Source organism: Dermacentor albipictus, chromosome 9 (assembly GCF_038994185.2).
Source record: "Dermacentor albipictus isolate Rhodes 1998 colony chromosome 9, USDA_Dalb.pri_finalv2, whole genome shotgun sequence".
NCBI classification, from domain to species: Eukaryota; Metazoa; Arthropoda; class Arachnida; order Ixodida; family Ixodidae; genus Dermacentor; species Dermacentor albipictus.
Genome location: NC_091829.1, coordinates 115,261,619 through 115,279,372, shown reverse-complemented (window position 1 = coordinate 115,279,372; position 17,754 = coordinate 115,261,619). Strand labels below are relative to the sequence as shown.

Here is a 17,754-nt window from a genome sequence, read left to right as displayed (position 1 = left end):
ACCAATGAAACTGCCAAATATCATGTGCTATTCTATTAAAAGGTCCAAGTGCTTTAATAGTCTAAGCCTAGGGGCCAAAGAATGGCCTTTGCAAAGATGAATGTTTATGCAAAACAATTACTTGGCAGGCGCCCACTTCTCAGTCACCATCGTCTGCTGGTAGGCTTTGACGTAGCCAAGCAAAGGGCGGTTAGTGAAAATCATACATTTGCATGCACAAGTTAGAAGCATGCACGGCAACCTCTAACACTCATTTTAGGTGGAACGAAGTGTCTTAGAGTCATATCATTGGGCACAGATGATCAGAGTGCCAAAGAGATCATGTATAAACTTTGTTAAGATTTGCTGACCTCAAAGATCACCAGAGTTGCCCTTTATAGGTACACTAGAGAGCAGCACTAAATGAGGTCATACTGTGTTATTGCAAAGCATTTTCTGCTTTCCTTCCGGACTACTGATGGTGCGCAAGAAGTTGCAGATCCGACTGTCTGCCACAATGGTTACATTTCGATGGCAGCAGAACACAGCAGTGCTTATGCATTTAAGGTTTTGATGCTGGAAAAAAAAGAAGGTAATATCAATCCAGAACCTTCTATAGGAGTGTTCCCCACCGCCATGGTTTTGTTTTAGAAGTCCATCAATCAAAAGGTCAATGTAATGGTACATTCGACTGGTTCCTACTATGGTCCGACTCGGTCTGCTGAGATGCAGAGGCCTTTCATTGTTGGAACCAGAGAAAGCATGCCCAAGTCGAACGTTCGGTTGCTTCCAGAGCAATTGGAGCATGTGATCAGAATTCTGTTGAGTCTGGGCCACACTCCTAGCGCAAGGGTGAGAATGCCTCCAAGCACTCCGAGTTGGGGTGTGGTGTTCTGAACAAATCAGGTGAAGCATTCACAGTGTTCCCTTTCATCCAGTCGAATTTAAGAACAGAACCGCAAGAGCATTGTAGGGCGCTTGAAAGTGACCAGCCACACGTGCCATAAGTCATCTATCTGCTTCTCATCTCATTTGATCAGAACCAGGACGTACCAATGCTCGCAGATGACTAGAGCCTCGAAAGCTCATGGCTGTGTCATCACACTATTGAACTAAGTTGCTACTTCTGAACATGCAGTGATGAAAGCAAGAGATGCAATAAGGTTGTCTGCTTGCAGGTCTACTTCTGTGCTTGCACAAGCAGTGTCAGCCAAGCCTCGCTATACGGGACACGTCTGGTGCACACACATGCCACACCAGGAAGAGATAGGCAGAGAGAGAGAGAGAGACCTGGGGTGTTGGGGGCAAGGGTGACGGTGGCGACATGGGAGAGACGTCCCGCCCGCTGTCCTCGTTGGTGCCGGTAGAGGCATCCCCTCCGCCACAGCATTCCACATGGCAGCAGCAAGACGCTCGCTGCAAATAGGAAGGCCGCTTGCCTTTAGAGGAGGGGACACCCCGCAACCGACACCTGAGACCCTCTTGCTAACCCAATTAGCAACATTGCATGGGCAAATGCAAACCTGGCATATCGAGCAATGACCATGTTGTTCCCTGCCCACGACTAATATTTGCATAGGAATTTAGCCACTCAGAGAATTTCCCTGGTTTATTGGAATACCTTGTTACAGGTTGGCTCTCGATGTCTCCTTATGTTCATCTGCACCACAAGTCGGTAACAACCTAGGAATGCTTCACCAATATGAAGAAAACTTGTACAGATACGCCAGATAATTATGGTTACCAACTCACAAATTACCAACTCGCTCGACTTTTGGTGCTTTCAAATTCAATTATGCTCACCCACTTCTGTGGTGTCATGGCAGAGGCGAACTTTTATTAATATCGGCATCTCTTGGAAGTTTTGGAGCATGGAGCGAGCACAGAAGGCAGTGTAGTATGGAATTCTTAGGTTGTCACAGAGTATGGCTACCTTATATAGCCCTCCCAATTGCTTCGGGCACATACGTGGAAACTGCCTTGAAGCTTCTTTCACCCTCACAGTAGTGACAAATCACAAGCACAGTTATATTTAACTTCGTATTGCTACTACCGCAAAGGCTGGTGATCTGCTCGAAATTGCAAGCAATGTCACTGTAGCAAATATGATCCTGAAGGAGCTCCAACAGGCAACTTCAAAGGCATGGGTCGTGAAATACTTTATCAGCAGTGAATGTATGTGTCAATTTTGCAAAAAATTTGACCATATTATGGCAAGTTTGTCACACTTTGCCCTTAAGAACACCAACAGACGGCATACTCAAATACTCGCGGCCATAGAGCTACAGGTTACATTGTTATCCTCGTGCTCAAAATCCATACCAGCATGTCATGGGTACAACAGGAAGAAATGCAAAGCTCAGCAAATTGGCCATTCCGCAAGGCTTCCATATAAACAAAAAGGTCTCGTACACAGACTACTCAAGCATGGAGCACTCAAGAGTCTGGAGGACACTACAAAGGCTCAGAACCGCCGATGGGTCAAGCAGCTAGTGCCATACATTTTAAGATTATTTTTCTTTTGGAAAGAGCAGCCAAGGGTCAAAAGTACAAAGCTTTTTGTATGCTAGAGCTGTTTGCCTGGTTTGCTGCATTTGCTAATAATGTGTTCAACCACAAATATGGCTCGCAGCTGCTCTTATTAACAGCTGCAGCTTAGGAACATTTTGTATGGATATGGGCCCAGGGCGTTAGGTTTAATCTCTGTGTAGTACTTATCTGCACAGGAGAAAGTGCCCCCCCCCCCCTTTTTTTTCTGCATTGCTAAGATATCGCAACTCTCCAATTCCTGGTCTGCCCTGCCTCCACAAAGACAAGGACCTCTACTTGTTGAAATGCATAGAGGCAAGACAGCACTACTTTTTGCTATGAAAAAGAATAGAGAGACAGGCTGAATTTGGCCTGTGAACCAGCCTTGGTTGCAAAAGTGCTTGAAATGGCAGCTGACTTTCACACTTCTGCAATATAGTTCACTACTGTGGATTAGCGAGGTGGGTACACGTAGCTTTCCCTACCTCTAGTTATCTTTCTGCGCCTTCGTTAAGTATTGCCTATGGTGCATAAAGAACCTTGTTACCACACCTCACGAACAAAAACAGCCGTTCCTCCGACGTATTCTCAACCCCCTTAAGGGTATTTCTGCCTAAGCCATTGCTGGTATTGAACAGGTTGTTGTACATGCAGGAAAGAGTGGTGCATTGCTAATGTCAAACCTAACACCACTGGAGCTCACATGAGAACAAACAATTCTTTCAATGTCATGCCATTTTTCCCTTTAAGTTGTGTGGCCATCTTAATTTTGGGTGACATTGTTATGTAGTTGAACATGGACGAATATGAACCGAATGATGGTCTGAGTTTGAGGAAACCACTTGTGTAGCATGCAATTTCATAAATTGGCAAGCCAAGTGCAAGCCACACATCATACCAGCATTGTGTTTTTGCAGGAGTTGCAAATTGGCATGAATGCCAAACTGCAGCCTGGATTAAACACATCAGGAGATTAAAGTAGACGGAAATGTCCTATTAGTTATGTACAGTGAATTGTAGGCATGGCGAATATTTCAACAGGTTTGTCATTTCTAAGCGTAATCTGCATGACACTGCTTCAACGAGACACCTTCACATATGTTTGAGTGCCTCAAAGATAATTCTCATAGGAGCTAAGACCCGTGAGAAACAACAGATGCAGTGGCTACTGCTGTGGCAGTTTGCACCCCACGCTTGGCATACACGGCAATCATGTGCCCCCCCCCCCCCCCCCCCAAGACAAATGAAGAAAAAAAGAAGGAATCCAAAACTGCGCGCTCCAACCAACCCGCAAACCACGAAAGACGTCGTGTGCCATTGTGCTCGTGTGCACGACGGGAGAGCTCCCGCCCGCCTGTCTTCCCCCTCCCCCCCCCCCCCTTCCCCCCCGCTCAATCCCCGGCTGCTTCAACGCACCGCGGCGCGTGCCCGAAAGCGTTGCCAGCCCACCCAGATAGCGCACTTAGACTTTCGCGTTCATAGACGGGTTTTCCATTTTTTTTTACCTCCTTCGCGCCGCTGAGTCCGACCACGAACGAGGAAGCCGCAACGGCCGCATCGCAGTCGTCGTCCATGCCGCCGTCCGCCAGTCAGTCGTGAGCACGGATGAAACAGCAGCCGAAATGGGGAGAAAAAGGGAAGTGCGTGGGGAAATCGGGAAAGCGACGAACAATCCCGGCGGGACGGCGCTGGGAGAGAGAGAAAGCCTTCCACGGGGCACCCGGTCCGCGACGGCGAAAGCACGACGCAGCACACACACCGTGCGCTGCTTGCTGTCTCTCTTCAACCGCGCCGAGTCGCCCGTTCGAGCACCATCGTTATCACGACAGCAGCAGCAGCGTGACAGCACAGGCACCTTGTAGGACGCGTCGACGGGGACTGCGCACCTTCGCGTGGACGCCGCCGAGAACCGGTGGAGAGCGCCCTTGGCGCCGTCGCCACGCTCGTGGGAACGCTGGCGGCCACCGCTGCTGCTGTTTCTTCATAAGCGGCGCGAGAGGGTTAAGGCAAGGGCTCTCGCCGGTGGCTCGGCGCGCAGCCCCCTCCGCCACAGTACCCTACACCACGGTCAGCGACGCGTGCGATTGGTTCGCGCTACCGTCACGTGATTACAAAGCGGCCGAGAATCGTAGGGAACGGGACGCGTTGTCACAGCTGCCTAGCGACGAGGGAGACTGTCGAATGCTTCTGCTTTTCTTTTCATCCACTGTGTGGCGTCGTCCTTCAGCTGTAGTTTGCAATCACGCCAGTTGCGCCTCGTCGGAACGCATTCAAACCGGCGTGAGCAGACGACACCTGGGACGACAGCAAAAACGTAACAGTACTGAGATTATTCTAGAGGGCGTCAGAGCGATTTCCACGAGACCGCAGTCAAAACAGCTTTTCGACGAGGAAGACGGCTACTCCCCAGCGTCGGTGCACTTTCCCCACCGTCTTCTGTGCAATACGTCTAGACGATTGAGCGACGCCATCTTGAGTTCGCAGCAGACGACATCCATCGACTTACGCTATCCACTGCCCAAAGCGGGCAGCGATAAAACGGCTGCAGTCGCGTTTCTTGACCACTCGCAATAAGCTTTTAATTTTTTTTGTGCGAGTAACGACAAGTGACCACAACCTGACGCATTATTACGCACGTCACGATATTACTAACAGTGACCACGAGAGTGCCTGAACCTGCGAATACAAGACACATTCCACACCAGCGCTCTCCATACGCACTTTCCAATGAGCAATCCAGAAAAGAATTGAATCGAATGAGAACGAAGAAGATATTACAATAACGCTGAAAGTTGGATTAGGGACAAAAAGAGACAAAAAGGCCGCGAAAGAACGAAGCGCGCCGTTTGCTGCGAAGCCGGATCCGGTGGCGACAATGACCGTTAAAACGGCAAGGGTCGGAGGAGGAGGCTTTCGAGAGAGAATCGAAGGGTAAGGGAAGGAGGGTTCAAGGACGCCCATCCCCATGTGACAGTTATAAACTTCCTCCAGATCGGAGCCGCCCGAGGGATACGCACTTACATTCGCTGCTGGGATGTCAGACCGAATGATGCTGGGATGGAAAGGGGGATGCGTACCCACTCTCCCATTTCGGAATGGGCGCGCAGGCATGAGATCACGCACTGCAGTTGTTTAACCGTCCTCGCGCGACTGTCGAGAGCGCACGCGACAGAAGATCGCGGTCGACAACCCGCCGGTTTGACTGCATTTAGGCACAAATACCGTGTTTTCTCTGTACTTAGTCCCCACAAAGCCAAACGAGTCATTTTTTGATAGGCTGAATTCGATACCTCACATTCTGCTTAACAGAAAGCTTGATGTGCCAAATTCAGTGTATCAAATGAAAGTTACGCATTGTAAACATTACGCAAAGCCCGTACTAACGTTTTTGATAGGCTGGAGGGAGTTAAAATATATGTTGTTTTAGGCGCCAAAACCACAATATTGCCACGGACATAACAGTTGGCTGTGTAGTGGGTTTGCCGCTTCTGCCGAAGCTGAGGCCGACGACGGCGAAAACGCTCTCAGTGAAGGTGTCGGACGGGAACTGTCTGCTTCCATTAGATTAAACTTCATAGTTCTTGACGTATATAGAGTAACGTGACTACATGGTGACGAGGAACGCCGTAGCGGGAGGGTCCCGATAATTTTGTGTCCACCTGCTCGGTTCCCGTTTAACGTGCACCCAATCATTGCACGGCGCACGAGCGTTCTTGCATTTCGCCTCCATCGATACATGTGGCCGCCGCGGCCGGGATTTGATTCCGCGCCCTTGGGCTTCGCGGCGCAACGCCGAAGTCACTACAGCGGGTACCCTGGAGAGATTTTCCAGCTGTAGTTGCACACTCCATGGCCGTAGATAAACGTGAACAACTTTTATTATTCTTCTTCGATGTGGGATGCCGTTTTGGCTGAGTTAACCGCACACTAGAGTTAACACTAGCTAGAGTTAACCGCACACTGAACCCAGGTTTCCTTTTTTATCTGTTTTTTTTTGTGATAACAGAGCGACGTGAGTGAGTTGGCTATCTTGTGCGCATGTCTTCCATGTTTAAACCCATCGCACGTGTGCCGATAAGCGATGCACCGTGCCTACAAAAACCCTTGTTTTTTGCGCAATAAAGGAATCTTGCAAAAGCTGCTGCTGCGTCCACATCGGTTATTACACTGGCGACGAGGCACGGTTGTGCCCATGCGGGGAGGGCGTTCCCGGCAAGATGGCCTTCAGCGTCCGTATCGGCGAATTTCACCTAAATGGTAACTCTTCATGGGAGGATTACGTCGAGCGTATAGAGCTATGCTGCACTGCAAACGAGCTCAAGGAAGACGTCGACAAGAGGGTAGTATTGCTGAGCTGCTGTGGGGAGGATACATATACTCCCTGATAGCTACCTTCGTCAAGCCTCACCGACCACCGAACGCTGACTACCAGTCCATCGTAAAAGCCGTGAAGAACCACATCAACCCGAAGCCATCCGAGCTATATTCAAGGTACGTGTTCTCGAAGCGAGATCAGCACGACGTCGAATCTGTCGCAGAGTACGTTACAGCTTTACGCAAGCTAGCCAAGAACTGCGGGTTCAACGACAACCGGCTTCCTCTTGACGTAATGCTGAGGGACCGTTTGGTTTTTGGAATCTCTGACAGCATTGTGGAGCAACGTTTGTTAGCCGAGAAAGACCTGATTTTTAAGACTGCTTACTATATAGCAGTGACGGCAGAGGCTGCTGCAAAACAACAAAGGGTTATGGGCGGCCTGCGTCAGGACGTCCAAGATTTGACAGCCGAAGTGGACAGGCAACACATTAAGCAGCCTAAGAATGAGCAGGATGAAAAAACTTCAAGCGAGCATTTGAAACGGCACTGTTTTCGGTGTTTGGGCAGCCACGCTGCATATCGCTACAGGTTTAAAACCGCAAATTATATTGACCGCAAAAAAGACGGGGACGGGAAAAAAGACGGTCCCCGTCTTTTTTGCGGTCAATATGATTTGCAGTAAATACCAACTAGGCCAAACTGAAGTTCTTCTGGAGATTTAAACCCGCAGTATGCTTCAACTGCTCCGTGAAAGGACACTTGGCCGAAGCGTGTCGGAAGAAACATAGAGGTCAGGTTAACCACCACTTAGAAAATATGTCAAACTCGGAGCAAACTGAGTATGATGACATGCTAAATATTAGTCAAGTGACTCGCGGTTAATTGTCCCAATTTTATGGTGGCGTAAGTATAGGCGGTGAAATAGTGCCCATGGAAGTCTACTCAGGAGCAGCCAGATCAATTATCAGTCAAAATACGTTCAGCAGACTGAGAGTGGCAAGGCATATTAAGCTTCAAGAATCGGACACCAAGCTCGTAATTTGGACTAAGGAAGGACTGGACACCGTCGGAAAAGCCACACTTCCGGTCAAATTTAAAGAACAAGACTTCCAGCTGCCGATACTCGTTGTACGAAACGAAGGTAGCACGCTTTTGGGTCGTGATTGGTTCAAGGTCTTGAACATTAATGTCACTGGGCTTCACAGCACCGAACAAAACGCAGAAGCCCTTATCAAAAAGTTTCCGGGTGTTTTTGACGAAACATTTCCAGGCGCTGCTCTGCCACCACTACAAATCGAGCTGAAGGAAGACGCCCGGCCCAAGTTTCTAAAATGCCGCAGCATTCCGTTCGCACTGAAGGACGACGTCATCACAGAACTGGAAAAACTGGAACGTCAAGGTGTTCTGCAACCGACGCAGTACTCGGAATGGGCCACTCCTGTGGTCACCGTCCGTAAACAGGATGGGCCATTAAGAATATGCGGCGACTATCGAAGTACAGTAAACAAAGCGGTAAGGAATAACGTTTATCCTTTACCTACTAGCACGGAACTTTTCGCAAAATTGGGGAAAGACCGTATTTTTTCTAAAATTGACTTGACGCAAGCGTACCAGCAACTTGCAGTTGATGACGCTACAGCAGAAGTGCTCACGATAAATACAGTAAAAGGCCTGTACAAAGTGCGACGTTTGCCGTTCGGTGTGTCGGTAGCACCCGGATTATTTCAAAGAGCAATTGATAGAGTGCTTGCAGGTCTATGCCAGGTGGCGGCATACCTCGACGACATCGTTGTGGCCAGCGAAACGGCAGAGGAGCACCACGAAATCCTCATGGAGGTTCTCAACCGACTGTCAAAAGCGGGACTGCGTATACATGGCGCCAAGTGTCAGTTTTTCAAAGAGAGCCGGGAGTACTTGGGACACCGGATAGCCGCAACCGGCGTCTACCCGTCAAAGGCTAAAGTCGAGGCGATTCCCAAAGCACCTGTACCAAAGAACAAGGAGCTCCAAGCTTTTCTAGGTATGGTGAATTTCTACAATCGTTTTCTAAAGGGTCGGTCCGAAGTTGCAGAAGTGCCCTACCGCCTACTGGACAGTACGTGGAAGTGAGGTGAGAAGCAGCAACTAGCTTTCGAAAGACTAAAGACGTTGCTGACGTGCGAGTCACTTTTAGTGCATTTCAACACTGATGCACCCTTAATTCTGTCTTGTGACGCATCACCCGTGGGTGTGGGGGCTGTATTAGCTCACAGCAATGCTCAAGGACGCAAGCAACCTGTTGCTTATGCGTCAAGAACACTCACTAAGGCGGAACGTAATTACGCCCAGATTGACCGCGAGGCTCTAGCTATTGTCTATGGCGTCCGTCAATTTCACCAGTACCTCTATGGGCGAGAATTCCGCATCTTGACAGATCATAAGCCACTAATCGGTATCTTTCAAAGAGACAAGCAGCTTCCCGTTGTTTTGTCACCGCGCATGTTGCGGTGGTCTGTTGTTATCTGCTTACGAATACAAACTGGAGTATAGAAGGACGCAAGATCACGCAAATGCTGACTGTCTAAGCAGGCTACCGTTACCAGGTGTCAGGAGGGACATCGAGCCTCCTGGCGACGTCCTTTTGTTTGAAGCAGTGGAGTGCCCTCCTGTGAGTGCAGCAGACGTCGCATCAGCCACTATGCGTGATCCTTGCCTGTCGCGTGTGAAGAAATGGGTCGCAACTGGCTGGCCAGAACAAGGTGTACCGTGTGAGGATTGGGGGGTCAATCCCATCGCTCGTAATGAGTCATCAAGATTGAAGTAGGGCATGAATTAGAAGGTAGCTGGCCCATGCCGTCGTCCAACTTATCCACGCTGAGGACGCCGTTGAAGGGAAGGACTGCTTCTCATCGAGAACAAGAAATATGGGTTTATTTACAGTATCAACATAAGGACGTTGCAGTTCAACAGTCTAGCATGACTGCGAGGGAAAGTGCACTGAGCAGCCGCACAACAGCGGTTTATAAACACTCGGTCCTCCCTCGATCCCAAGGTGAGGGAAACGTTCGACCAGGCACAGTAGGTGGGAGGGCTTACACACACACACTGTTACGTTTCGCCTACGACGCGCGGTATAGCCGGCGCGGATGCAACGGACGCCGGGGCTTCGTTCAAAGCGGCGGACATTTTGGACCGTTCGGAGCTGCCGCAACACCTCCCCGCCAGACGCGTCCAGGCGTGTTTCAGTGCCACGTGTCTTCGTGTGTGTGTGTGCCCACGCTTGTCAAGGCGCGGCAGCCGGGGAGAGGAGCTCCCCAGGTGTGAAGCGAGGAGGTCTGACCGGCGCCGGCTCGGCTGATGCGTCACTACACTCGTCTAAACATGTCTCTCAGCTTGTCCGTGCCCCGCTGTCACGTGGTCTCGTCCCGTGACGTTCCCTTTTGCCCTCAACTCCGAGAGTATAAGAGCAGCTGCCCCCGGACGCCAGGAGAGGCTCCGATTTCTTCTGTTGAGTAACGTGCTCTCCCGTCTCTCCACTTCGGTCGACCTGACCGGCCGCTCTTTTGCGATGCTAGAATAAACAAGTTGTTCTGTTGTTCTGATGCTTTGCCAGGACCTTCGGATGCTTCCAGTTGTGCCCCAGGCCGCCAGGCCAACGCTACCCTTGGGGCTTGCGACCCGATTGCAACAACGGGCGTCAGCGCTGCGGTTCCAACAACACACACATTTCCGCACAGGTTCACGGTTCCCAACCGAGGTCAGATTGTCTTCGCAGAACTCGGGGCTTACGTCAATAAAGGCGCATTTTATTTCCCCAGCTGACCCGCGCAGCGCGCCAGCCGGTTGCCCATTGTCTTGCGTCTCGAACGGCGCGTAGGAAGGGGCCTCGAACTACATTCCCTCAGGGGCTCCTTCGTTCACAGCAGACCAGGGTGGCGGTGACGGGTTCAGGCACAAAGCCTGCTTCGTCGCACTCATCTTGGCTCCAGCGACGGAGAGTCGAGGACGCGCGTATTGTTCTCCACACACAGTCGACTTATTGACGCCGTGGCTAGAGTTTGCGGTGGCGTTCCAGGAAAAGTTGACGCCCGCTGTCGCAACTGGCTGGCAAAACTTGCACGTCAGCGTGCCGTTCTTAACAGCCCCCAGAATATGCCGCCTATCAGGTGAGGCGCGGAGAGCTGTCTTTTCACCGTGACTGCCTTCTATGGAGTAATAGGGTTATACTGCCAGAACTAAGAAAAAATGTCCTCGCCATTCTGCATGCAAATCACCCTGGCATAACTGCCATGAAAGCTCTGGCAAGGTCACATGTGTGGTGGCCGAAGATCGATGCTCAGATTGAAGATTTCGTGCGTCATTGCAAACTCTGTCAAGAGAACAGGCAAAGCGAACCTAAAACGCCTGTGCATTTTTGGACGAAACCCGAAAGCCCGTGGCGCAGAATTCATAGATTTTGCAGGGCCGGTTAACAGCGTTTTCTTTCTTGTTGTGGACGCGCTATCAAACTGGGCCAAGATCGAGATAATGCCATCACTTCACTCCTCAGCCGTTATCGAAAAAGTGCGAAAAATGTTTGCTTCATACGGATTGCCGGAGTTGTTTCTGATAACGGCACAGCCTTCTTGAGCAACGAAATGCAATCTTTTTTGAACAGAAATGGCGTGCGCTACATGTATACAGCGCCATACCATCCCGCAAGCGAGGGAAGGGCTGAACGCATGGTTCGCGAGCTAAAGTGCGCGCTCCGAAAACAGAGCCAGGGCACAGTGGCGTGTAAAGTTTCTCGTTTTTTATTCAAGCAGCACTCCACGCCCCACTCGGAAACCGGGAAGACGGCAGCAGAACTCATGCTGGGCAGGAGCTTCGGCTCTGTCTTGTCGAGACTGCACCCTGACGTGAAAGGCCCTGGATGTACCAAGCAGCCATCGTCAAGGGAGTTTCTACAGGGTGAATCCGTGTATGTGCAGAACTTAATTCTCTCGTGGTCCGAAGTGGCTGGCCGCACGAATACTGCGTCGCTTGGGCCACGTCATGTACAAAGCACAGACTTCGGATGGTTCAGTACACCGACGTCATCGCAACCACGTGCGGAGAGCATGGGATGCCGTACCCATACTCTCTCACGCCAACCCCAGCTTCCAGCGACTGAAACTGCAGTGCAGAGATCGCCTAGTCCAGAAGTTCCGCAAGCATGCCGTAGGTCTACTCGTGTACGTCGCCCAGTGCTTCGTTATGGCATTGACTACTATGGGGGAAGGGATGTGATAACAGAGCGACGTGACTGACTTGGCTATCTTGTGCGCATGTCTTCCGTGTTAAACCCATCGCACGTGTGCCTATAAGCGATGCACCGTGCCTATATAAACCTTTGTTTTTTGTGCAACAAAGGAATTTGGCAAAAGCTGCTGCTGCGTCCACATCGGTTATTACATATTTTAATTCGTGCAACGCCTTCAGGAAGAAAAGTTCGCACGAGAAGTTTAAAGATTCTGTAATGCCTCATAGTCACACACGCCCACACAATTACGAAATGGGTCCCACTAGAGAGTCGTTTCTACTGGGAGGAGCGGTACATAACGTTGGACGAAGGGTCCAACAACCTCCTTGAGCGGGACACGCTAAATGTGGCCCTAAGAATCGGTCCGCTTGGCGTTACACGGGGGGTAGGTCGGCATGTAACACGGACAAAAACCTCAGTCCTTTGGATCCCCTTGCTGCTTTTGTTTCTTGCAGGAACGAACTGAGTCCATGTTTCAAATCTTACTTCCATGACCTCCACAGCCCCGCCCATTCCTTCGGGGCTGTTGACTTTGTCCTTAACAGAGACTGATCATTTCTTAAAATAACGTAGAAACAACCGTACAGAAAGTTGTTTCAATGTTTTAAACTCCCCTGTAAGGCAACCGAAAGTCCATTCGTGGCACGCTATGCGGCCTCTCCCTTTATTGGGGAAGATTTTTGTTTTTTCATCAGCACATTTGCACTTTTGACTTCAGAGTGGTACACAACAAACCAGCAAGTAAGTTATAGTTACCTTCTGCAGTCGAACAGGTTCACCCGCACTTTTCCACGACGAAGTGGTTACACGTTACGGTGGAAACTATCAATGTACAGAGGCGCTACACACAGGGTGCCTCGACTAACATGCACCAAGATTTAAATATATGCGAGTGCCGCGTAGCTGGACAGAACCAAGGTAATGTTGTTTGCCGTCGCTTGGATATATACTCAGATTATTTTTTCAGTACCACCTCATTATATAATTAGTCTTAGTTAATCAACTTCTATAATATTTTAACTAAATTAAAAATGATAAAATTGTACAGCAACATTAAAAACTCCCGATACAGCTTTCTGTTGCTCAATACGTGCTGCACAATAGTTTTTTTCCGAGCGTGAAAGACGCCCGCGAATACATGAATACATGCAAATGCTGTACAATTTTATCATTTTTAATTTAGTTATTATAGAAGTTGATTAACTAAGAATGATTGTGTAATGAGGTGATACTGAAAAAATAATCTGAGTATATCTCCAAGCGACGGCAAACAACATTACCTTGGTTCTGTCCAGTTACGTGACATTTGCATATTTTTAAACCTTGGTGCATGATAGCTGGGACGCCCTGTATATGTCATGGATTTCTTCAACTGCGTAGTTCGAATGGAGTTAAAAACTGGAACTGTCTCACTCCTCCAATGTAGCAGATTGTTCAAACCACCCTAACGCGTGTCATTATTTTTAGGATCTGATAGACCTCGATATTGAATTGTGGGATCTATTCGCACATTCATTTGTATTTAAGACTTTCACACGGGGGTTCACATTTGAGAGTTTAGACTGCACATGTGTTGTATATCTTACAGCGATATAGTGTGAAATTATAAATCGGCAATTGAATTGAATTGAATTCTGGGGTTTTACGTGCCAGAACCAAGATATCATTATGAGGCACGCCGTAGTGGGGGACTAGGTGTTAATTTTGACCACCTAGCGTATCTTTATATAACGTGCCCCACAGGTTACGGGCGTGTTTGCATTTCACTCCCATTGAAATGCGGCCGGAATTTGGTCCCGCCTGGCAGCGCAACACCAGGGCTGCTATTAAGCCACGGCAGCGGGTACAAATTCCAACTGTCCCGCCCTGTTATAGTTATCCTATATAAACACGTATTTTAGTATGTTTGTTACAACAGTTTCGAACAACTGTTCCGTTTCTAGGTCATCTGTAACTTGCCAAAGCACCGATTATGTATACGCGGTGTCACACGAGCGAGTCAAGCTGCTCCACCACGTGGCAGCTTTTTTTCTTCCTTTCTTTCATTCATTTTGTACAGACCACATGTCGATGGAACACGACATAAACTGAACTGAGCTGAATTTAGAGAGCAAAATAGAGAGTCGGAGATGTCAGCTCCTATACACGTCACATCACACTCCTCGTCGAGAACCCCGGGTGGCCAACGAAACGCATTCGCAGCCCGCAACTGCGGCGGTTCTCACGATTCCGTGGTGTCGCCCTGGGATGTCGAACCTCGTCGATCGTTCACTTCAATCGGAAAGCCGCACAAACCAGCCTTTCCAAGAGCAAAGCCGCTGGCGGGCAGCGGACGACGGAGGGCGCGGGGGGAAAAAAGCGCGCCGGCAAATTTAGACGGCGTCCGGGTATTTTTAGCGAGCACGAAATATTTCCGTTCGCACCGCGTTCCTGGCAGTCCTGGCCCACTGACTGCTGGGTGGACACCGGGGGGGGGAGGGGGGGGGGGGCAGGCAGAGATTCGGCGCTGCAGTGGGCGAGCTCTTGCGCCCGGGAAACGGCCTCGAAACCGACCGCCATGCAGTAAGCATTCCCTCGAACGAGCTTCGAGAGACGCCGTCCAGTCGTGGCTCGGATCGAGTTCTTGCCGCTCACAACGGAATAACGTGCGGAATAACGGAGTTTTGACGCGACATTTGCGACCAGCGTTGACGAAGGCCCGAACCCTGGAATAAACGAACCCCCCGTTGCGCGATCTTGCGCAATCGATTTCCAGCCAAGCTGTTTCTTTCGAACAGTCGCCATCGGAATTACAGTTGCCCGAAAATAAACTGCGCGCTTCGATACGCGTGCCGCACGCGGCGGCTACCCTCGTTTAGAACGTTGCCCGCCTATAAAACGCTTTCGAGCAATTCGTGAACAATTTTTTTTTCTGTAGTAACCGTAATTCAGCCATGCACATTTAACCTTGTATGCAGCACACGACATGAGCCGTAATGGCGTCTAACGTCTTCGAGCCGCTCTAGTCGCGATAACAGCTTCGCTTCAAATTATGGGGTTTTACGTGCCCAAACGACGATCTGAATGAGGCAGGCCGTAGTGAGGGACTCCGGAAATTTGAACAACCCGGGGTTCTTCAACGTGCACGTAAATCTAAGTATACGGGTATTTTCGCATTTTGCCCCCATAGAAATACGGCCGCCGTGGTCGGGATTCAATCCCGCGATCTCGTGCTCAGTAGCCTGTTAAGAATGGCGAGCTGCAATGCAGGATTGCCACCCAATTACGACAGGGGAACAAGACGCGCATCCCCCACTCTCCGTCGCTTCAGCTAGGATGCGTTCGATGAAGCGGGCTTTGTGCTGAAACCGCCGCCACCCTCCAGCCCCATCGCCGTTGTGACAGAATGAGTTCGGCGGGCGAACTATTGCGCCCGAACTCCCCAGCGCAGACCTGATCTGCTACACGTGCGCGAGCTGCCACGGGAAAGCCGTTTTTTGTTGCTTCCCACGCGCCGACCGGGACGCAGGACAACGAGCAACCCAGAATGGCTTCGAGCTACCCAGAATGGCTCCGAGCTACCCGGAACGGCTCCCCTATGACGTCGGTTCCGGACATTCACCCGTGGGTGCCTTTGTGTGTGTAAACTGTCCTGCAGGGCGGCGGCGAGTTTACAATGAGTAAACGAACGTTTATGTCACCTTGTATCGCGGGAGGACCGAGTGTTTAAAAACTGCTGTGGTGCGAATGCTCGGGACACTTTTCTTAAGCAATCATGTTGGACTGACACTTTTTCTTAAGCAGTCATGTTGGACTGACATACACTTTTCTCAAGCAGTCATGTTAGACTGATTTAAATACTGTAAATAAACCCATATTCCTCGTTCTCGATGAGAAGCAGTTCTTCCCTTCATCAACGTCCTCAGCGTGGATAAGTTGGACGACGGCATGGGCCAGCTACCATCGAATTCATGCCGGACTCCAATCTTGACAACGGATCACGAGCGATGGGATTGAGCCCCCAATCCTGACAAGCCCAACACCACAGCCACTGAGCAACCGCGGCGGGTACGTAACAGCTTTGGCTCAAGATACTGGCAAGCATCAGAGTTAATTCCCTTAATAATTTACTAGTAATATTCGTTTCTACGGACCACGGTCGATTTCGGTACCCAGGCTAGGATGGGTCATGACGTCATAACCTACCCCGCACTTGCGATGGCTATGGCTGCCACACGCAGACACAGAGAACACACACACACACAGACACACACACACACACAAAAGAAAAAGCAGATCCAACGCACATGTTGGAATATCATGAAGCAAAGCTTTAGTGGTCGATGATGCCTATTCCATGCTACACAGTCAGGCTGGGTCCGTTTTTTTTTCTTGTTCTTTTCTCTTGCTTTTTTTTGGTTGAGTTTTATGTAAGAATCGTGGGACCAGCCTATTCTACAGGACTGGAGAACAACGGGCACATACCCAGTGTGACACAGTAAGTGGCTAAATCACAGAAAATAATGAGAATAAAAGAATCCGTTAAACATCCTTCATCACTCCAATAAATCGGTGTTCTTTATATATATACGTAACCCGCCGTGGTGACTTCGCGGGCAATGGTGTTGCGCTGCTACGCACGAGGTCGCGGGATCGAATCCCGGCCGCGGCGACCGCATTTCGATGGGGGCGAAATGCAAATACGCCCGTGCCCCGCGCATTGGGGGCACGTTAAGGATCCCCAGGTGGTCAGAATTAATCCGGAGTCCCCAACTTGTCTCTTTTGCAGATGTCGTGCACCCAACGTTCGCTTGCGCGTTTAATTATCTCTCGCACGAGCTCACTCACCACCCTTTTCTGGGTATTTCTTCTACCTATAGTCGGATACAACTTTAGAAAAAAGGGGAGGCCCCGCCCAGATGTCTGAAGCGGCGAAGTCACCGGCCATCCGGCGCATGACGTCGGTCCAGAGTGCGCTCCCATTGGTGGAGGCTCGTGTGCATCCTCCTCGCAGGAGTAAACGCCCCCTTTTTTCTAAAGTTGTATCCGACTATAAGGAGCACGTCTTCTTCGTGTAATCTCAACTGCTTGGCTTCTCGATGATCCCTAGATGCCTGCTTACGCTCTTCTGTAGCTCGCTTTATTTGCTTGTTTCGCCACTTACGTGGTTTCCTCTTTGCAATGCGACAGTTCCCCCCCCCCCCGCTTTTTTTTTCGTCTGTCCTATATGCTTCTGCACAACGTCTACCAGTTTCTTATATTCCCAGACTGTTGTAGGAAACGCCTCCATTTTGTTCTCTATGTTTTATGTACTGTCTGTTATGAGCTTTTCATTCACTTTTATGAATTCTGACGTTATTGGTTCGCGTGCTGCGTTGGTATGTGTCCCAAATTTTAAAGTTAAACGTTTATGCTCGCTATCCAGGCTATCTTTTCCGTGTTCATCTATCGGTCCAGTTGTTCGTAGACAGTTTCTGAGACTAAGGTGTAATTGATACTGATTGCCTATTTCCGCACTGCCACGTTACCTCTTCATACACTCATTGTGCCTTTGGCTCCTATTAGGTTCTGTTCATCGCACAGACCCAGCACTAGAGAACCGTTGCAATCAGTACACCCGCCTGAATCATCCATGTGCGCGTTCATATCTGCCACTAACATCGCCTGGCCCCATTTCTTGAATTCATTCA

The 17,754-nt window shown here is 49.8% G+C and overlaps 1 protein-coding gene across 5 annotated transcripts in view; it reads right to left on the bottom strand.

Moving 5' to 3' along the window:
• Positions 1-17,754, bottom strand: part of LOC135913571 (leucine-rich repeat protein soc-2 homolog) — a 125,014-nt gene that overhangs the window by 50,637 nt on the left and 56,623 nt on the right. For 2 of the 5 annotated variants that reach the window (XM_065446079.2, XM_065446080.2), the window contains exon 2: positions 1,270-1,395. The exons of 1 other annotated variant lie outside the window; for it this stretch is intronic. In XM_065446079.2, the coding sequence (XP_065302151.2) occupies positions 1,270-1,395 (126 nt within the window). Of the gene's footprint in view, positions 1-1,269; positions 1,396-4,013; positions 4,523-17,754 lie in introns of those variants that run through there. 2 more of the 5 variants (XM_065446082.2, XM_065446083.2) reach the window with 2 other exon arrangements.